Genomic DNA, 23003 nt, shown 5'->3' with positions numbered 1-23003 from the left:
TTTCTTACATTTCCAGCCAAGTTTTCATTCAGTATTTTGTTTCCTTTTCATTGTTTTTGTGTTTCGTGGCTTATTTCATTGTCTAGGTTCCATAGCTAGTCATTCTCTAGACACCACGTCGCTTCTGTGCTGCATCTGGAACGCACTGCTGCATGGCTCATGTGGCCCGTCTGAAAGCTCTGACTTGTTAACATGAGCACCAAAGGGAACATCACTCAAGCCATGCAGAGGTAGCTTTCCGTAAATTATGGTATTTATAAGACCCGCTCTAATAACAATCACCTGTCAGATTCCAAGAGTTTTTAGTTTTTAGTTTTTGGCTACAGTGCACCAGCAAACTGGGATACACTACAGGAAACTCTAAAGCTCCCCTCGTTTTATTTTATTTTAGTTCTTTCATTTTTTTATTTTTACTATTTCATTGCACAACTGTATTCCTACGATTTTTTTTTCTTATTGCTTATCTTAGTTGGTCTTTTACATACTTTTAATTTGTTTCATAGCAATGTATGCTATTTTATGCCGATTTCTTATTTGAGCTTTTGTTTTTCCATTTCTTATAAATCTTTTTGTTCATTGTGTCTCACTGATTTTGATTTGTTTTAGTTGATAAATTTCATTTTATTACATTTTCAATTTTTGTTCAACTTGCTCAGCTATAATCATAAATCAAGGTCACCCTCAATGTACTTCCAAGTCAAAATAAAGGTTGACTGATTGAGATAGTATGTGTGAAACAGGCCTAAGAGCTATACAAGAGTTCAAGATCACCGTCCAATGTTGACAGTAATACACACTTCATACATTTTTAGCACACTTCTCTCATTCTGCTTATTTCACTGCGTTTGCTCTAAAACACTGATTCTCACTTTCCTTGATTCAGAAACTATGAGCAAATCAATTCAATTACAACTTAATTCAAATACAATTTAGTGAATATTGATCTTATTTGCTATAAAACTTCACTCACTGTAACACAAAAATTTGACTAGTCACAGGTTTGTCTTGGGTTGAATGAAGATAAATTAGATGTAGGGCAAAAATGGAAGAAATTGAAGTGAAAGAGAAAATGAAAGAAAGATGGAAAAGCAACAGGGATGGGAAAAGGGTCTAACTACCAGGAATTGTGCTCAGCTGGCCAAGTTTTTAAAGGAAGGGTTCACCAGTTGAGTTTTTTGTCTTCAAAGTTTCATAATCATATTCTTATAAAAAGTATATAAGATTGGCAAGTTAATAATTGCGTTGCCTCCAGAGTTTCTCTTTAAAAGAAGCTGAATTAGGTCAACATTAAAGCTATAATTAGCCTAACTGACTCCCCCAAATAAGATCCTGAAACAAAGATTGTGCAACCTTCTTACAATCACAATGGTGAACCTCCCCTCCACACAACTGGTGCATGGAAATGTTGAATACATATGTGATTCCAAGTCACATATGGAGCAAGTCCTTTTCTGTTTTTTTTTCTTTTTTTCTGTTTCGCCGTTCCTGTGAAAGGAACCTGCCTACTGACCTCCGAGGAGATCCGCTGAGCTAGAGGCGGAGCCAGCAGCGGTAGTGGGAGGAGCTAAAGAGACGGCTGCCTCACCGGTTGTTGCGCTAGGTGCGGCTGGTGCAGGAGAAGCGGAGTCTACAGCAGGGGAGGGATCAGGGAGGAGAGTCTCCGTGGTGAGAGAACCAAATTCTACAAAAGCCATGTTCCCGAAACAGAACCGAAAAATAACACAACACGACAAAAAACAAAGGCAAAACAGAGGACAGGAGCACATTTAAAGGAGAAAGAGAAAAAGAGAGATTCAAGCTAAGACCAGGCTGGAAGGAAAGGCAGCATGTAAGGAAAACAGTGGAAAACTACAAGTCTGTCTCTTAGTTGTGTGTCCAGAAACCTGATTAACCCTTAGAAGTCATAGTTATTGCAAGAGATAGCAAAAGTACGTTGTAGTTAGATATTAATTAATTTATTATGATTTACATTTGATGGTACTGATGTGTGTATTATTTTGCAGAAAGAAAAAATAACCATTTCATTTTTATCATGTTTTTTTCTCAGTGTTCATTGGATAATAAGACAAAAGTTGCAAAGGCAAACTCCAATGTAAATTCAGGCCTCCTTCAGCAAAAACACTGGATCGGTTATCAGAGGAGAAAAAGAATGAATCTGATTCAATCCTGCAACGAATGTATCCTGAAATAGCACTCACTCACAATGTGTGATGTGATGCTGTTAGCTGTGTATTTCTTCCTGTAGTGTAGAGTGATCGGGTGGTTTGAGCATAATAGACTACTTTTAGATGCTCATCTTAAGTGAAGTACTTAAATTACAAACAGCTAATTTTAAATCTTAGTAGCTTTGAAAGAAAAAAATATGGATCGGTGTCAGTATTGGCCGATTTTTAAGGTTTTAGTATTGATGTTGGAAAAGAAAATGTGGCGTTGTGCCACCTCTTTGTAAATTAATTCAATATGTAACTAAGTACATGATCGAGGGTGTAATTATGTTTAATTATATGTAATTCTGTATTTGTTAGTACAACAAAACAACAATAACTCTAGACTTACAAGGGTTAATTACACTGATAATCTACCATCTAGAATGTAATAACTGTTAGAAATATCTGGGATTCAGGAGTCTTCCTGTGCAGAGAATGTGGCACCAAACACAAAAAAAACACTGTAAACTCTCAAAAAGACACTTACCTGACCCCAGCAGGTCTGCGGCAGCACAGCACAAAGAAAAAAGAAACAAAAGGAAAACACATCAACAGCAAGTTAACAAGTGTCATTGCTGCTTTTTCATAAATATTTAAAACTGCAATTTAAAGTGTCCAAGTAAGGCGTTCCCTGATACTAGCATTGTTGTTACTCAGGTCAGTGGAGTGGTTCAAGGTACAGAACATGTCTAAAAGTATCCAGACACCCCTTCTAATGAGTGAATTCAGCTACTTTAAGGTGCACCCACTGCTGACATAGGTGTTCAATTACACACAAGGCTTCCATATAAAAGCATTGCCAATTGAATTGGATGCTCTGGAGAAGCCACATATCAGCCTAAGGTCATCATGTCCAAAGCCAGGTGCTGGCTAGAAGTGTATGAAGTCCCCCAGCATTGGGCTGTGGAGCAGTGGAACTGCATCATCTGGATTGATGGAGCACCATCCAATAATTGTGCGATAAGCTAGAGTGGAGTTTGTGATCCTGAACTAATCATCTAACATCAGTACCTGACCCCACTAATACTAATGCTATCAAATCTTCTCAGCAATGTTACAACATCCAATGTAAAGCCTTTACAAACTTCTGGACATACAAGCTGTGTCTAAAAGCTAAGGCTGTATTGCTTTGGCATTACATCACTGAAGTCTGTCCTGTTTTGTAGGATCCTACGAATGTGGCCAAAAAATGTTTCATTTGAGAGAAATTGCGAGATGCATCTGGTGTATCTTTCGAGACTGCCAGTCAACCACAATCCTTTACGCCTATCTGAAAACAACTTGAGAATGCCTGGTGAGAAGCTCCTACACCAGAGTATATGCTGTAATGTAATTAACTGTAATGAAATGTACATTTTAAGTTAACATTGTTTAATTTAGGACATAAATATGTCACGTTGTTTTCAGTATTTGTGACATGTTGCTGCAACCTGCTCAGACCATCTCGATCTTCCTACCTGTGGTAGGAAGGTCTCTTCTACCTTGTCTGCAGCCTTCGCTTTGTGTGAGACACGTCAACTGTATGTCATTGTATAATTGAACCCTTTACCTCCCCAGGATGTAGGAGCAGCTGAAGCACCCCCAGATGGCCCTGAAGAGGACAGCGGGTCCAAGTCCAACAGAGAACTAGAGAGAAGTGGTGAAGAATTTAAGCCACATTTCCCAACTCAGTATTAAAAATGGAAAAGAATAGTGTTTAGATTCATGAGTTTCATTTTCAACTTGTAAAATTTTCTTCACATCTTTTTCATAAACTTCTTTCACATGTTGGATGAGTACCTATGCGTAAGATTATCATATGGCCTTTATCTATATCTACAGCCAATAAACATGAATGTAAAAAAAATGTTTATTTTGATATTTTTTTCTTTATAACGTAAGACAAAGGAAGTCATCACTCACTCAGTGGCAGCCTCAGCAGGTGCAGCAGCCGCAGGCGTGGCCTCACTAGGTGGTGGCTCCAGGGTGGGAAGAGCACCTGCGGTTTTGGCAGGAGTGGAGGTTGGGGAGACATTGTTGGTGGGTGATCCCTGCAGCACAGTACAAAAAGAGGGTGTGAGTTTTAGTTTGTGTTTGTTTGCATGTGTATAGGAGTGTGCATATGAGAATTTATATACTTACCTTTGTTGGAGACCTACGAGATGGGAAAAGAATGCACACCCATTCAGACCAAAGACTGTATATCCAGCAACAAATAAGTAAGTACAAACATACATAGCATAGAACACAAAGAAACTCACCCCTCTCTGAGAATCCAAATGACACACACATAGGAAAAAAAGGAAAAAGTGTCATGCGATCATACATACATACACTTTTGCACACTGAACAAACCCGAGTGGAACTGTATTCTGTGTGTTGTCACTGTCGTAAGAAATCTTGTATCTTCAAAACTGTAACTTTATACAGTTGAGGTACATCCTGGGCCACAGCTCTGCAACAATTAGCATTTTCCCTCTACAGATACTCTGAATTCAACTCATGAAGATGTTGCTAATTAGCTAGTTTGTTCAGGCACTTTGCTTAAATCTGCAGAGCAGTGGCCCAGAGAGACACCCCTGTTATAGAGTGAAAAATGTTCTTAATTTACATAAAAACCTGAACATTAATTTGGGACCATTTCTAATAGTCCATTTGCACAGTGTATAGGAATAGGATAGGAACACATAGGAATACATAAACATTGCTTATGAAAAAATTACGTGCTAGATCAAAGATGTTGAAAGCAGGAACATATCTGCCAGTGTTAAATACATCTTTGCATTGAGATTTGTACATGAAGGAGGTCTAAATGTAAACAGATGGAAACTGACGTCTCTTACCCTTTCTTTCCTTCCAGGCTGTTCATATGTGTCTCCAGAGACTCCAGAATACTGCTGGGGGCCTAAGAAGCGTTATACACACAAAGTAGTTGGTTGTTAACATGGAAACAGCAAAATACCCCAAACTTTCATTTCCACACTGTCAGTTAGCAAGAGCACACCTCAGCTGCAAGCCTTGAAACCACATTAACATAATTACTAAGAACACTCTGAAAGGCACTTCAAATCAGCTCATCACACCATCACACAGCACACACAGTGCACACAGAGGCCCATCAACATTGCTGAATCTCAACTCATTGCTTTGTTTTGTCCATATGTTGTTAGTGTGCTCAAAGCAATAACCAATCAGAAATCAACACATAATGCAGGGAGGAACAGCTAAATTGTCACATGGTATTTAGAGTTTAGTTCAGTTTCTACAAAAAATCTAGGAGAGAGATACTTTAAATGTTCTGTGCTTCACTCATTTAATTTTCAGTCAAAACATCCATTAAGTATGTCTTATTTTGGAACTTATTATTTATTAAAGGATCACAAAAAGATTCACAACTTCGCAGTCAGGCCACAGTAAGTCAGGTGTATATAGACATATATACATACATTCACACTGGTGTTCACATATACTTGTCAAAGACTAACAACGAACTTGAAAAACAATAACCTGGATGGAAGAGAGGAGATGTAGTGGCATCAGGATTGATGCCTACTACCTATTTAAATTTAATTATACCATATCTTCAAAGCATTATTGACAATGCTGGACATCTTTTCACAAATTTCTGCTTCTGTAGTCTAAAATTGTGTGTCATTTCCATATTATATAGTTCCCATAAACGCTGAATCCAGGACTCATATGTTGGGACAGAAGTTTTCAGCCAATCAGCAGTTATACCTTTAATGGCTGCTACAAATAAAATTTGAAGAAGGTAGATTTGGCACCTATTATCAAATCCCTGGGGGACAACTCCTAACAATGACACTAAAGGTTCTTTAGGGATTGGAATATAATAGACAGAGTTAAGAGCAATCTTATTCATTTTTTCAGGAGATATTTCTGAAGAGATTAGACAGAATATAATCGTCTTACATAAGGAAGTTGAAAGTCAAAGGAAAATAAGTGAAAAACCAGGAGTCTCCAAAACTAGAGTTAAAAACAATTAAAAGATAAAGAGAAAATGGGATGCCTAGCAGCCATGCAAGACCTGGTAGACCACCAAACTTGTCACCATCAGATAAACAGCACTTTGACAGAAAATCAAGCTTCACTCTTGCTTTAGATTCCGCTGTAAGAAGACAACCTCACACTGTAAGTCTCAAAGGATCTGTAGCTATCAACAACTTTATGGAGAAAAGGAAAAAGAAGGAAAAAGAACATTTCCAAGTCAAACAAAGAGGCTGCTGGTGTTATCAGAAAAATGTACTGACCACCTCAGAGTCCAGACCTAAACATCACTGAATGCGTTTGGAATTACTTGGATTGAATTGCTTGAATTACTTGAAGCAGAAAATGCAACTTCTAAAATATCCCTGCAGGTTTCTTTGGAAAACTCAAACAAAGGATGGACACATTAATTACTAATATATATATATATATATATATATATATATATATATATATATATATATATATATATATATACAGAGAGGGAGAGAGAGAATATAATATTTAGTTGCTGAGGGTTCTATAACATTTTCTGCTTTTTGTAACACTAAAAAATAAATTTGTCCTGAATGGCTGTTTTGACTGTAAATTAAATAAATAATGGGTGGTCTCTCACTTTTGCACAGCACTATATGCTAAGTCTTGACAATCAACATGAGCAATGCAATGAGCTTCAGTCTGGGCGACTCTGCTGTCAACATGGTTACCGGGCCCTCTTCCCGGCAGTTGTTAAAGGGGCAATCTTCATTGTCTGAGTCCGCCAGGTCAGCCACCACTCCAGGGTGAAGACACTAAAGATGCCCAGTATCAGGAGGAACAGGATGGAGGAGGAAGACCCAGTAAGATTTACTGCTACTTGAATCCATACTCTGTCAAGATTTTAAAAATTCTCTACAACACATTTGAAAGAAAATAACTGAAAAAAACTCTACAGGCTATGTAGGAACATGAAAGCTAGTGGTTGGGGAAAAGGCTAAGCAAAGTATCAAATAATTAGGACAAATTCATGATTTTGGTTTTGGGGATTGATTTTAAAGTATGTTTTACACAGATGGTGTAAAGACAGTGAGAATCACATAACAACACTGAGCACTGTTAAGCCTCATTAACAGAAACCTCAACCAGGACACCTGGGTTTGATTCCTCTTTGGGATGGGAATACAAGAATGACTCCTAAGGCTGTGTTTGTCTACCATATTAAGCTGCTCTGAATGACTGTCTGCTAAAATGTAGTCTCAGAGGGCCAGATGTGATCTCGTAGCGAGAATATCTTGGGCCTCATTCATAAAACATTTGTATGCATGAATATTTCCAGCCTGACGTACAAACATTTGGCAATTAATCCCTGCCAAATGATTCATTAGGATAAATCAGTGGGGATATCCACAGAGGACCTGGGGTAGCAGGAGAGCTCTGTGATATTCACAAAAGAACCACATGATATACAGGAAAGAATCAAAAGGAGAGCCACATTTAAAGTCACCAAACGTCCACGCTTCTATGAAATCTGCAGATTTATATTCTCACAACATGCCAATAATACAGCCAAGGCAGAATGAAGCATTCAAACCCTACTATGTTAATCGATCTAGCCTTTTATACTACTATCTGTTCATGCTTCTATAGTTACAGACAGCAAAGCAATCAAAGTGAAAATACACTTCATGCGCTCTGCTTCTGCTTCACTTTGATTGAGTTTGCCGCCTGCCGCTATAACAGCACGTACAAACAGCAGTGGTTCATGACCACCTGACCGGGCCTGGCTTGTTTCACTAGATTTTCTTCATGAGCAATCTAGCCCACTAGCCCACCTCATCAGAACCACGCAGCTGAAAAATTTATTTGACAATATGATAAATGATTAAGCCACTAATGTTAACACACCTTACCACCACATTCTTCATGCGGCTCTGCTGAAGGGACTCTCACAAAAGATAAAGTCTCACAACAAACATGTTCAGAACAATAGCAATGATGTAGTTATTACGTATTGCAATCCAAGTTCAGCTCAATGAATTTTTTTTTCTCATGAGGTATACCATACTTTTCTTATATTTTAGGTTCCTTACAGAAAATGAACCAAACTGAGACAAACAGTAACAGACAGTTGTGAACAAATGCTTCTTACAGATATTATAGGTCTAATCTTTCTATTGCAAATTGTGCAAATTTGAATAATCACAGTAAAATACAATTTACACTGTTTTGCCTTTTTTTCAAAATTGTTCAGGCAAATAAGGCTTTAGTACGGCAGGCTGCACGAAAAAAAACATTTATTATTTATTCATTCATTCATTCACTCATGTTGAAGAGAACACACTGCGCCGTCCCTAGTGCTGGAAACATTCATATGCAAATCAATTCAAGCATGGGTGGAGTTGAAAAGCTCGTTCACATGTGCTCACTTCTAGGACTGTTTGTAATTTATAAATAATCAGCTGCAATTCAACGTTGCATGTGTATACTCATACAGGTCTTTTGATAAATCATTTGCAGAACTTTTTTTCAATATGAAATTAAAGTGCTTTTTATAAATGAGGCCCATGGGGACAACCATGAGACATTTGAAAGTGGATGGAAAGTAGATTTATTAGGATGCAAACCAACTGAAGTAGGGGGCGATGGCACTCGTAACATAAGTTAGCATAGCTAGTCCTGCCAGAAAACTTTAAGTATATAGACATGTGTCAAATGTGTGGAAAACAAATAATGCAGTTAATATAAAAAAAAGACCTCTTGCAAGCGAAAAACTGTTCCAATAGCTAACTACAGTATTTTGCTACCTAGCTTCTTTTGTTTGTGTTTCGATTTAATTTCAAAAGTTAAAAGAGCACAGACTAGAGGACTTTGGGGGAGGGTTTCAGAGGGGACGTACTCACCTCCGTGAAGCTGGCCTCCCATGTGGTCATAAATTGAATAAAAATGCTACTATTCATTTGTGCTGTGTTTGTGCAGGTTTGTGCCGTAGAAATCATCGTTTGTGCTGGTACCATTTTTGCCTCTGACGTCATTTAGATCCCCATCAACGTCCAAATCACACGAAAAGGGTCTCATTCGTTTGTGCTGCGTTTGTGCCATTAAAAGAAACATTCCCGCTGTTTTAATTCTCCAGTTATAAAGCCATACAGGTTGGACGAGTGACATCACTCAGCTCTCCATCAATGTCCAAATTGCACCAAAGGGGTCTCATTCGTTTGTGCTGGTTTGGGCCGTTAAAATAAACATTCCCGCTGTTTTAATTCTCCAGTTATGAAGCCATTAAGGTTGGACGAGTGACATCATGCAGCCCCCCATCGATGTCCAAATCGCACCAAAGGGGTCTCATTTGTTTGTGCTGCGTTTGTGCCGTTAAAATAAACATTTGTGCTCTTTTAATTATCAAGTTATAGGCTAAAAATATTTTTTTAATAAGTGACGTCACTCAGCCCCCCTTCAACGTCCAAACCACATGAAAATGGTCTCGTTCGTTTGTGCTAAGTTTGTGCTGGTTCGTGCCATTAAAAGAAATGTTTGTGCTCTTTTAATTCTTGAGTTGTTGGTAAAGTCTGCCCAACTTGCTGTACATTATTTCTTAAATATGCAGTTTTCTTACAAATTGAGCTGAAATATTAACTATGTAAATACAGTAGGAACTATATTTCACTTTAAGTCATCTAGCTTAAAGTTAATAAATTCCCACAACAGGCCAGGTCATTTGAGGCTGTATTTTTGTCATGCTATTTATGTGCAAAATGCAATCATTGAAACTGAATTCTTCAGTCAGTTCTCAAAGTTATTTTTGCCATATATAGGTTTTCTGTGTTACTCCTACATTTCTACCAAAAGGAAATATCCACAAAAATTCCAGAGTGGGATAAAGCCCACATTGGTCACTGTTAAAATCTGTTGTGTTCTTGGTGGGTCCAGTAAATTGTCGTTGATATTTGATGAGCATTTTAACAAGTCACACATTAACACGAGCACACATGATACACTGAAAGACCAACATGAATGTTTTTATTCCTTAAACTAAGTGTGACCTCACAAACCCCTTGATTCGTTTTGAAAGTGTTTTTAAAGAGCAAAGTAGTCATTTCTAATCATCACTTTTAGTTCAGCTCTGGACTTCTACTCAGTGCAATAATGAAGCTGAATAACTAAAGCTGAAAAAGCCAGATGACTCTGTAGTGATCAGGGACAGCTGCTCCTCAGGAGGCAAAAAGGCCTTTCTCAGATCTTCACCATCAACTAGTGTTAATCCTGTGGTAAATGATGTCATCGTTAGTGACAAAACCTGTTTATACAACAACTTAATAATTAAAAGAGCACAAACATTTCTTTTAATGGCACAAACCAGCACAAACGTAGCACAAACAAATGGGACCATTTTGGTGTGATTTGGACGTTGATGGGGGGCTGAGTGACGTCAGACATCCAACCTTTATGGCTTTATAACTCGAGAATTAAAACAGCTGGAATGTTTCTTTTAACGGCACAAACGAGCACAAACGTAGCACAAACGAATGAGACCCTTTTGGTGCGATTTGGACGTTGGTGGGGGGCTGTGTGACGTCACAGGCAATAACATGTAATATTTAATGTCTTAAAAATGGTGCCAGCACAAATGATTATTTCTACGGCACAAACCAGCACAAATGCAGCACAAACCAATAGTTGCATTTTTATTCAATTTCTGACCATATGGGGGGCCAGCTTCACGGAGGTGACATACTCTTGTTTGGAGCACAATTCATTGCCAAAAGTTGTCGCCAGCCTGGACCCGCAAGACTGGGAGACAGAAATGGAGGGATTACTCTTTAGATTTACTAAGACTTAGTATCTAAAAACAAACATCTTTCACCAGTTCAAACCACATCCTTTGTACTACAAAAGAATTATGATTGTATAGTATTCTTTCTTATGTTCATTTAGTAAAAACCAGACTTCAGTGGAAAATAGTCAGACCTTGATTATAAATTATTCTTTTGCTTAATTTTATATTGTGTTGAATAAAAATTTTAAAGGTGGAGGCAGGCTGCATAAAGGCTGTATAGTCCAAATTCTGTTTTTTTCCAACCAAAGAATAATTTTCAGCCATTTCAGAGAGAGTGTATTAATATTGAGACATCACCAACAGGAAAATATTGAGACACCATTTTTAACCATATCACACAGACCTTGTTGCAGGGTGTTTCAACTGAAAGAATCTAAGCTTAACAACAAGCCTAAACTGGGTCATATTCGAACTCATCAAATGAGCAGAGAAACAGAATACATATAATAGGATTAAAATAAGAATCTGTGATCCATTTGAGAAATAATAAATCGATATCAGATTACAAATACTTTTGCAAAATAGGGTTATTATTTTTAGGGACTGCCTTCAATTTTTCAAAGGGAAACACAAATGCCACCATTTTTCATTTCAATTTCCCCTTCTCAAAGTGGGTAGATATATAACTACCAACATTTGTAAGTGTTTGAAACAGAATGAAAGTGAAAGATGTTACTGATGACTTACATAAGATATGTCAGGGATGTCATTTTTGTCCACTCCAACTTGCTGAAAAAGAGGATATTTACATTCAGAACAAAATCACAAGAGCATCAGATTAATCCATACAAAACAGCAAGCATTATTTATACACACTTTTTAAAATACACATTTTCATAAAGAAGGTTTCATGCTTTTCATACCTCTGCAATTTTCATGAACTCTGAAATCTTGGTCACTCGAGTCAGGAACTTCTTGTAGATCTCAAGTGACTCCTTGCAGTCAGACTTCTTCATTTTGAAATACTTCTCTGCAGAAACACAGATCATAGCATTCTATCGTTTACTGACGACACTTTGAAAGAAGAGCCCCATTAATGCCAAAAGAATCCTATGGTTAGTGGAAGCGAGGTTTCAGTAAAATGCCTCTTGCCTAATAAATTGATAATTCCATCATTGTAGGAGGCAAACAGTTTGATCAGATCCTTGAAAAGAAGCATGAAAGCCGCATTGATAATGCCGTTGTTCAAGTCTTTGGGATGAACCTGCAAGAAAAAGAAACAGTGAAAGCCATGAAGCACACACGTGACAACTACAGCCTTAAACACTTTGAAAAAGTTAAAGAAGGTCCAGATTACAAAGAGTAAGAAATTAAGATTACCCAAGGTACTCAGGGTTAATATAAATGTATTACTGTATGTTTAATAGCTTGATGCTCAAAATTTATATATATATATATATAATATCAGATTTTTTGGAGTAATGGTAAATGATAAGCTTAGTTTAAGATAAGATTTATTTATAGTAATTTTTGATCCATTACCTACCTGAGATTTGGTCACCATAAAGTTACAAGGCATAAATACAAGGCATTCTGAATGCTTACTATAATTTCTTTCTCAATGTTATGCAGCTTTCTCAGTCATTAAGGAGAATTACACTGATTTTTCCGCATATTTCAATTGCTCAGATGTGAACAGTCATTCAGAGTGGTTTGATGAAGTGGTGAACAACAAGACCAAAACCGAACATGTGCTGCGTGGACATCCATTGCCACAGAGTCTTATGTCACCGTAACTGCATTTTATCGCAGATGAGTGGCAGCCTGCATCTCATGTGCACCAAACAAGAGCAGTGAATGAGAGCCTTCCAGTTCACTTGCCACATCACTTCCATTTGTTTTATTAATAAAAGATTTTGGAAGTAAATTCATTATGGATCATTACAAATACTTTGCTTTGAAAGTCCTCACACAGTGAGAAAATAGAAATCCTGTACAGAAAAAAAGATGCATCGAGATGCATCGATAATCGTTTTATAATCGCATTGCAGCCTCTGAATCATAATTGAATCGAATCGTGAGGTTCCTAGAGATTCCCACCCCTACATCAAACCAATCTGACGGACTTTGTTTACATATTAACCATGTAATTATGAAAAAGATGTTGAGCAGCAGAGCATTAGAGTAGCACCGTCATTTGTATGCATGTTGTATGCATGAATCTTCTCTGAGTAAGGACCAGTTACTACCTTTCATATCTAAAGGAATATGTCTGTACAATCTTATACATTGCTTTACTGTTGCTGACTGTACATACATCAAATTCCAGCAGAGTGTCCACTTGAGTCTGCAGGGCAGGCATAGCCTTGAGCAGTTTATCAGGAGCCATAGTCCTCATTACCCCATCAGCCCTGAACATATACATGTACACAAAGAGGGTGAAAAGAATTTGCTATCAAATATTACACATTCTTTAATCTAATTACTGTGCAAGTATAACACACAAAATGGCATTACAACTTTCTAATCAAATGACACCTCACGAGAAATGCAAGAAAGAGGGATTAACAGATTACCATTAACTGACTAATACCATTTTTTGACCAACACTAGCAGTTAAAGAAACGTTAAAGCAATTTTATTTAATTCTCAACAAACTACAGCTCTGAATAGATGGGTTTATCATTCAAGTTATGGAATGTTTTTGGATTGTACGCATGAGACCTGTGAGAAAAATCAGCATAGCGGGTCACTAGCAAAACCAACATATACTGCGTTTTGGATGTATGCTGGTCAACCAGCATGAACATGATGCTAGCACCATGTTCTCGATGACCAGGTAAACTAGCGCCAGACCAGCACAAACCAGCATAAACCAGCCTAGACCCGAATGAAATTTATACTGCTCTGTGCTGGTGTTTTCAGCAGGGATAAAGCATGCAACTAAAAATAATTGTGATCAGGACAGCAACACAATACTATGATACATACCACATTTAAAGCAAACATTTGAAGGCAATGAGGCAGACAACAGTTTTGTCCATGTTCTCCACAAGAAAAAGTACATGGGTGTTCAAAATTAAAGAGAAGGATGGTGGATGGCAGGAGTTGCTGAGGTACTCTGTGCCAAAGCTAGTACCAGACAGGGCATTTACATCTGTTTGGGCTAGTAATGAGCAGTAAAGTAACATTAGAACTTTGAAATATAGAACTTGTAGCACCTCATCATCGTACATTCCAGTCATTGTAATCAACTTTTTAGTTTTTGGTCACATAATCATAATTATACAACAGTTAGTTCTGGCCACGCAAGCTGATTGGTTGAGAAGAGTTCTAATCGTGTTCTTATTTCGTCATAACAGCACAGGTTTTTTTTCTCACAAACACTGTATCACTCCACTGAGACGCCACTGCTAAGTGACAGCTGTAGGAGACGCTCAAGCCATTTGAATATTTTCACTTCATACTTTACACACAAACAGAAAATGATACTTTTATGATCACATTTGACCGACAGCCGATTTGGTCAGACTGTGAAGATGAGACTACACTAAATTCCCAAACTGTCAGTTGGTCTGTGTGGAGCTGGAGAATGAAATGCCGGCTGTGCAGCGAGTGGGCGGAGCTCGTCAATCTGACGTAGCAACAAGCTGCTCGTTAAGGAATTAAAACATATTAAATGTCACATTCGCGGCCCAGTTTATTTTATTTTGTTTTTACTTTATTTATTTTACTGTTGTATGTTGGATAACACACTCCCTCTCGTGTTCTATTGCTTAAATATACTATAGCTGTCAGCCCCTCAGTTTAAACAAATGTTTAAATTCTGTTTAATATGGTTTCAGGTTTACTTCAAGTATATTCTTTTGCCTGGCCCACCTATCAACTTTTAAATAGACTTGATTTGAGGTGTGTGCTCATAAGTGTACATATATGAAGTATTTTACAAAAGCTTCAAACATGTTTTAGCCAATCACATTTCAAAACTGGAAATATCTATTTTATAACTGATATTTTTAATAAGCTGTGTACTTGATTTTAGACACGCTGGTTAATTACTGATCACCAACTAATGATGGTCAGTCATCCCCATTAAGAAATGACATCAAATGTACTGCAACAAGAAACAAGGGTGTGCCAAATATAGCAGCATTGAGTGACCAGTGGCTAAGAGTTTCCAAAATAAGCACCAGTTCCAGAAAAGACTGACGTACCCTTTCTTGACTCGAGTGAAGTCGAAGGCCATAGCGCGGTAAGCATATGCTTTCTCATTGAGGTACCGCCCATATCGTCTGATGAATGTGGACATATCATAGCCTTGTTATGCAAAAGAAGGAAGAGATTAAAATAGGTCTGGAAGTGCAGTCTTTTACAAGTATAGACCCACCATCAACAATCTCATGCTGGTATTGAGTGTACCAATAGACAGACATAATATTATAATATCGGTGATGTCGGAGCAAAACCTCATATCTCTAATATTAAAACTTTGATGTTAGTGAATGTACTGAGTAATTTTCAACCGTTTCTAACGATCCATTCATCATGACATTCTGACACAATGTAAGGACATTTGATATTTTCAAATTATGGTGAAAAATGAAAAAACAAAAAAAATGGAGATACGTAGTTTTGTTCCAACAGCGACGATATACTGTATAGTCAGCAATATTCAGACACATGCATAAATACACACACTCACCGTGGCTGCCAGTTTTGTCGATAAAGTTGCTCAGGTTGAACAGAGAGGTCCTGGAAGCCAGATACTGGATAAACCTCTGGAAAAATCAAATAAGGACAATGAGCACTACAGCTCTGGAAATCTCCCTGACCCCCATAGATTAAGATCAAGGTGAATTAGTCTTATCTACATCGCTAAACAGTTTTCCAACCAGATGTCAAATGAAATTCATCACAAAAAAATCATGTGACTTCATTGGAGTTTTGTACAGGAGAATTTTCTACGTCACTTTATAAACACTCAGAATATGTGTCTACAGAGAAATCTTTAATGAACAGCAGCTTTTCGTTGCCGTTTGGCACTGAACCCTAACGGCTCAGGAATTGTCCATTAATAGGTGTCAGGTATCTAACGTCTGTTTACTGACTAACATCGGGGTCATATGCTGTTGTAAAAATAGAACATCACTATAATGACCTAATATTACCTATCAATACGATATCATGATATTGTATTAAGAAAAAAAAACACTGTGTCAGATAATACATGAACATAGTACTGAGTGGTATACCAGTTCCTCCAGTATATTGGTCAAAATTCTTCCTCAAGTATGAGTTTTGTCTGAACCACTATATCTACATGCTGCAAATAAGTGCAGATAACATGACATACAAACAGTGCAAACCATGATAACATTATCCCTTTTAGCTGAGTGGCTAAGCCTGGAATGTTTCAGTCACATTTCAAATGAAAATGAAAACACTGCAGAACCTTTTCACTGACTTAATACTGCATCTGAAGTCGTCCACTTTGTTTTCGAGGCAATAGACATAAATGTATTGCTGGTCTTTTGGGGTTACCCTTAACATTGACCCCAAACCGATGAGGGTGGGCTGAGAAGCTGCCTGACACATTCAGCTGCAGACCTTGTGTGGTCTACAAGCTGTAGACCAGTTGGTAAGAATGGTGTGAATGACTGTAACTAAGGACAATGCGCACTACAGCTCTGCAAATCTCCCTGACCCCCATAGATTAAGATCCAAATGCAGCAGTGTCTGCAAATCTGAGGTATGAGTGTACAGGACACATGTATAGGACAAATGATTTGAGAAACTCAATGAAACTGAAGTTGGCTCCTTATTCAAATTTGTTGTTCCACGTGGTTCCAAGTGGTGCAGCAGTTACATTCAAGTGCCTGTGTAGGTGCCAGAATGTAACTGCTGCTCTATTTAAGGTGGAACTGAAAATATACACTTTTGTCCATACAGCCCACTAACACATGCATGCATGCATTGCTCTGAGTGTCATTTTTAATAGAAAACAGTTTAACAGTTGGTTGTTATGTATGTAGTGACTGTATTTCAAAGTTTTTTTAATTGAATATCAACACTTGTCTAATCACAGCTATGTTTTTTCCTTTGGTAAGATAAAGGCACATTTTATTTTTCTTGTTAGTCCACTGCTACCTGCTGCCTTCTGTGATGTTTTGTAGCTACAGCTGGGCAGAAACGAAAAAGGCTGATCAGTCATATGACCTTATTCTATATCCACCTCAAGCATGCATACAAACTTTTATGCAAACCTTTCACATTTGATTCAATATCTGGAATTTTCTTCAGGTCATTTTTTTATCCATTCAGTCTTTTTTATGTCAAAAAATGCATAAAAAAGGTGGATAGAAAACAGATGTTTCACAATCCTTGGCCTGGAGACCTCCTGCCCAGCAGTTTCAACTCCACCTCCTGCTAGACGCTCCCCCCAGGGTTTATTTCAGAACTGTGGGAAACACTGCAGTGTTTCCATCAGCTACGGTTTTGTGCAAGACAATAGTCAGCACCAGTCAGCGTCAGACAATAGTCCTGCTCGCTGTGACTGGCGTATACAATGGAAAGATTCAAAATTTCATTAGCTCCCAGTAAAGAAGCTTTTACAGCCCTCTATCAGATGTACACAGCTGTTGGCCTAACAGTTCAGAGATGCTGAGCAGAGCACTGGTCCACTTCACGTCCACTCACCCAAACCCTGCGAACACCACTAGGACAAACAAGTCTGGACACAGCATAGTGCTAAACATATGAATTTGTTCCCGCTTCATCAACATTTATTCAAACACTCTTTCAAATTTTTTTCATTTTTGATAAACCAACATTTCCACATTATTCAAGCATAACAACTCCTTCAGCAATATTTAGTCATTTTTTGAATTTCTGGCTTTTTCTTCCAGCATTTCTAAGAAAATTTGCATAAAAGAAGTAGATGGAAAATTACTATTTGAGAGACAACTTGAGAGAATCAACCCAACCCATATTAATGATAATGAAAATGTCTGGCTACTGATATTGTTCTGCACATCTCAATAAAACACTATGTAAACAATATGTAAGGTCCACCCTTCTGTGGTCACTGACCTCGTTGCCATGAATGCATATGTGGTGGGTGGTGACGAGGGCTTTGAAGACGACCACCCAGCTGGCATTCATGGCTCTCTCGAACAAGGTATCAGCCATTTGCGGGATGTTCACGTTTGTCTCATTGGTGGCAGAGATCAGATCTGCAGAGGAACACAAAGCAGTAAAGTTCAAGAAACATTCTGAAACAGGTCCATAAAAATAAAGGGAATGAAGTGTGTTTTTCTCAATTGGATTACCACAACATACATAAACCACTTAACTAAAAAGACTGTAAAACACTGCAACACAGATTCTTTCAGGGTTAAGTTTAAAATTCAACTCTCATCACAGCAATTTTCAGAGATCTTGGCATACAGATGCTTGTCTCTCTTCATGATTCTTTCAAACCAATTTGAGCTGGAACTGAAACTTGTTCAAGCAAACAAATCAACATAAATCATCAAGAGAAAAGTGAGAAGGTCAAGCAGGAGGCACCTTGATGGACCAACCTGCAGCCCTAATTTAATTAGCCTCTTGTTACTTCATTAACGAAAGCAACATCCCTAATCTCTTTAAATTCTCATTTACTGTCAATTATCTACAATGATTTACTATAAGCTCACTATTTGAACTACATATTGTTTAAACAATTAAATTCCACCTCAGGTCACAGTACCAGAAGCCTTAGCTGATATCTGACAGCCAGAAAGTTTAGATTAATGCATTAAACAGATTTAGATACCAAATCCCTGAATACGGACAACCATTGTTTCAGAGGACATCTTGCATAGGAGGTCACTGTTAGGAAACATACAGGTCTGTATAGCTGAAATGGCCAAAGAGAGAAGGTTTATACATGTTCTGATGTGTAAAGTTGGCTAACTATCACTTTGGTCACATATGAGCTGGTCACAACTAATTTTAACCATCTCACATAAACAACTATTTATACGCTGTTGTTTCATGCAGTATGATTTGTAAATAAGCAAAAGTAATTCATTTTGAATGCATGCATTTTCAGATCAATGCAGCTCAGCTGAGGAAATAAGGAAGCTTTTCCAAGCTGTTGTTTATTGCATGCTTTCATCTCTTTCAATCACCACCATTAAATGGTATCCCTCTCCAGGACCACTCCAGATTCTGCATTAGATCAGCTAACATCTGGAGGATGTTAGGCAACATGACAAGGGAACTATTCCCAGTGGAGCTAATTTGAGCAGATAAGGATTCAGCTTTATTAGATAAAACATATTTCTTAATTCTGTACAATAGGAATTTGATCAAGAAGAAATTAAGTCTTTTTAAATAATAGTTTAGTTTTAAAAGGCTCCACAGAGAACTCCACAGCAATTTTGTTGAATAATATTCATTTTAATGCAAAATTATTTTGTTCATTGTTTACTTCCAACTAAGTCCAGACACTGATTCTTAAAGAAACCTGCTGTCCTCATGTTTACATTTTATTGCTCATTTCATGCTCAATTTGGTGTATTCAGACTACATCAGTCTGAATATACAGAAAAAAAGTGTAAAATGTGACAATAGTTTTAAAATCTGGCAAAATGTGAATTGCATGATACTTCTCCTCAAACTTAGGCCCAATCCCATTTCACCCCTTGCCCCTACCACTTAGCCCTTAGCTCTTTGTTTTGCGTGTTCGTGCCTAGGGGTAGGGTGTCCCGATTTTTGTTGAGGTAGAGGGGCAGGCCGGAGTGTTAGGGCTACATGGCCCTCCAAACAGAGGTTTTTTAGAGGCACACTCCAAACGGAGTGTTGTGAGAAAAAAACGGCAAGACGGCTGCATAAGCGGCCAAAGAAACCCACAAATGTGGTTATTTTCTCCACTGAAAAATTACAATAACCATTGTAATGTCTTTGTTTAAGTAATTTTAATGTACTATGTTTCTTTTCTTCATAACAAGCATAAAAATCGCTAACAGTATGCAAATGTCTCGGTAGCAAGCTAGCTAAATTTCCCATTCCACCTTAAATAAGCCAGCAGTACTGATGCCTGAAGTGCCAGAACGTAACTGCTGTTTCAGTTAAGGTGGAGCAGGAAAATTCAAACAAGAAGCTGGTGAATAGCTGACTTCAGCTTCATTGCCACTAAAGAATTAGGGGTGGGCGATAAATGTAACTAAAGCCCAGCAGCGAGGTCGCTGAATTTTACCCTCCTCTGCTATCACTGCAGACTGGCAGGGTCGTCTACAGAGCACCGCTAATAGCCTGTTAATGAAGTAATGTTCTTTTTTATTTCAGGGTTGTCCCATTTCGTAGGGGAAGATTTCATCCACTACCCCTTGTAACACGGTTCCAAGGGGCAAGGTGACACTCGAAAACAACGGCTAAGGCTAAAAATAAGAAATGGGATTGGGACTTAATCATACAAGGCGTACTTTTTTTATTCATCAGAGAAAAACAAAAAAGCAGAGAAGCAGAAAAGGGATGGTGCTGGGTAGCAGAGGACAGAGGAACAGAGAAAAACGAATGGAAAGACTAAAGTTGCGAGCAAAAGGAGGTAAATGGGTAAAATGGATAGAAATTGAGATGTAAAGAGACCTGAGGAATGGCGGTGGGAGACGGAGAGCGTGTGAGCAGCGACTGAGGTCTTTTGTTGTGGAGTCTTCGTCAGTGAATCATTCTTTCTACTTTTCTATCTCATATGCATTTTCTATATTCATACAGTCTGCTATCAACACACACTATATCAACACACCTAACTAACTTATAATAATGGCCAATCTGTATTGGCCACAAAATGTTCTTTTCAGTTGAGCCCTAAGATACTTAGAATATATCTATGACTACCTTGCTAACGGCTTTCCTTAAACAGCAGACATGACAAGAAAAATATATTAAATATGGCATAAGACATAGTAAAAGAGAAATATCATCAAGTTTTTCCCTAGAAACGCAATGAGGTTTTGTACAAAGTGTAATTCTGCGTGGGGCTGTTTTTCAGCTGTATTTATGCAGCGCACTGGAAGCTAATCTCTTCAAACATTCAAGGGAAGTTCACAGGTTCAACTTCTCAAAGGCCATGATTCTCCTCTCTCTCTCTCTCTCTCTCTTTATTTGCAGACTTAACGTTCTTTAAAAAAGCAAATGTGCAAGCAAAAATGTTAACATTTTACCTGAGTAAACTATTTTTGTAGGTCATTTAGGCTTCAGTCCATTTCTACTTCAAGACCAGTGAACATACTGGTGATGCTTAGGGCTGAACAATTTACAGAAATTGTCTAACTGCCATTTTTCTGTCCATTTTCAAGGCCTCAGGCCTGAAAACATCCAACAAGCGCAATTACAAACATATCTTGTTCTTACATGAAAAAAATCAAATAAAACAATGCAGTTTGCCAGTATGTCATCACTGGAATCTATGAAAACAAAACCAACCAGGTGAAAAATGTAACACTGCGGGCTCCTGTTAACAGTTTCTCCATAAATAAACACTGCCCTCACAAGATAACTTATCAAACAGCTAACAAGCTAAGAGCCTAACAACATTGAAAGTAACGTGCGGGCTTTAAAGGAAATTGGTATTATTGTAGCTCTCACTCATGTTAAGATTATTAGAATGTATTACCATCCATTTCCATACACCCATCTTACGTCAACGTGAGCCAGAAATCATAATGCATTTCCTTCAGTACAGTGATGAAATGAGGTATAATGTAGGGACATGAACTAACGAGGTAAAAAGGTCCATTTTGATTTTAGGATGGCTTTATCAGTAATAACCAAAGATTCTCTAACATAAGGGGACATGGCAATCCTCTGCTGTTTGGCTTTGGGGAAAAGCGTATCACTCGGCTTCAGGGCGAAGGCTAACACAGGCTTCCTCCGAGACCTGTGAAGCCAACCACCGCTTCTTTTCGAACTGCCGCTCACGCGACGTCACTGGACAGCCGAACGCACTCGGAGGAAAGCGCCAACCGCCAGATCTGTTATGCCAGCTAACAGACGCCTGCGCTGACTAGCATCGCGCTGAGTGATGGGGGGAGAGGGAGGGGCCATCCCACCCACCCAGAGAGAGCGAGGCCAATTGTGCTCTCTTGGACTCCCGGCTACGGATGGCTGTAGCATCACCAGGGCTCGAACTCGCGATCTCCTGATGATAGGGCCAACGCTTAGACAGTTGCGCCACTCGGGAGCCGCTTAAACATTTTTAAGATAAAGAATGCAATCATTTCCTAAACACAGAGCAGCATAAAACATTTTAACACCACTGTTATATTTTAAAATACTTTTTAACTTGAGTTATAGGAGTTATATACGGCGCCTCATGTACGTTTATGACATCAGTAAGCACGAACAGCCAATGAGCTGCTCCGCTTGCCAACCAATCATCACTCACTAGCAGTAATGCTATGGTTGTACTGACCAAAACCTATTTGCTGTAGAAAAAAGGGAAACATACAGGTGTGTTTTCTCTGCTTTTTTAGTGAAATACATCCTTCTACGTTGTAAAATTAAAGGAAAGTTCTGGGCAGGTAATTAGACACTATTTTAACTTTTTGTTTTTAGCCGTTTACCTCCATTTACCCCCATTAATTTAGAATTCGTTCGCGGGCGCCCTCTGCAGTCCTGTTTTTAATATAACGGGGGAAACAGAAAGAGGCCAGGCTCCTCATAAACTGGCTCTGATAGTTCTCTTTAGCAACGGCAAAAAACAGGTCATGAGTGCAGCACTGGATCATTAACATAGTACTTTACATTAGCTCAAGTTAATTTTGACAGAATCATTACTTATCATTGCTATTATATATATTACATGGAAATATTCACGTTAGAAGCTGCAACCTTTTAGTCCTGCAGGTACTTGCACTACCACAGTGTTTGTACCGATGCTGTAGCTAAACCTGATCGCAGTAAGAGATGGTGTCAGAGTTATTTTTCAGGGTTACTGCCTCTGCCTGCTACAAGCTGTAACATCAACAAACCTCTTGTTGTCCGAAGTTTGTGAAATGAATTTAAATTAACGG

General features: G+C 38.2%; 1 protein-coding gene across 4 annotated transcripts in view; it reads right to left on the bottom strand.

The window, feature by feature from the left end:
• snap91b (synaptosome associated protein 91b) overlaps nucleotides 1-23003 on the bottom strand; it is a 51133-nt gene that overhangs the window by 20473 nt on the left and 7657 nt on the right. For 3 of the 4 annotated variants that reach the window (XM_036577128.1, XM_036577126.1, XM_036577127.1), the window contains exons 2-15: nucleotides 18037-18179; nucleotides 15650-15725; nucleotides 15162-15264; nucleotides 13265-13358; nucleotides 12100-12211; nucleotides 11871-11977; nucleotides 11695-11736; nucleotides 5030-5091; nucleotides 4448-4453; nucleotides 4329-4341; nucleotides 4110-4237; nucleotides 3757-3833; nucleotides 2695-2709; nucleotides 1586-1681 (exon numbers count right to left, since the gene is read on the bottom strand). In XM_036577128.1, coding sequence (XP_036433021.1) covers nucleotides 1586-1681; nucleotides 2695-2709; nucleotides 3757-3833; nucleotides 4110-4237; nucleotides 4329-4341; nucleotides 4448-4453; nucleotides 5030-5091; nucleotides 11695-11736; nucleotides 11871-11977; nucleotides 12100-12211; nucleotides 13265-13358; nucleotides 15162-15264; nucleotides 15650-15725; nucleotides 18037-18179 — 1074 coding nt within the window. Of the gene's footprint in view, nucleotides 1-1510; nucleotides 1682-2694; nucleotides 2710-3756; nucleotides 3834-4109; nucleotides 4238-4328; nucleotides 4342-4447; nucleotides 4454-5029; nucleotides 5092-11694; nucleotides 11737-11870; nucleotides 11978-12099; nucleotides 12212-13264; nucleotides 13359-15161; nucleotides 15265-15649; nucleotides 15726-18036; nucleotides 18180-23003 lie in introns of all 4 variants that reach the window. The other variant, XM_036577130.1, reaches the window with a different exon arrangement.

Source organism: Colossoma macropomum, unplaced genomic scaffold, assembly GCF_904425465.1.
Source record: "Colossoma macropomum unplaced genomic scaffold, Colossoma_macropomum, whole genome shotgun sequence".
NCBI lineage: Eukaryota > Metazoa > Chordata > Actinopteri > Characiformes > Serrasalmidae > Colossoma > Colossoma macropomum.
This window is presented reverse-complemented; position numbering and strand designations above follow the sequence as displayed.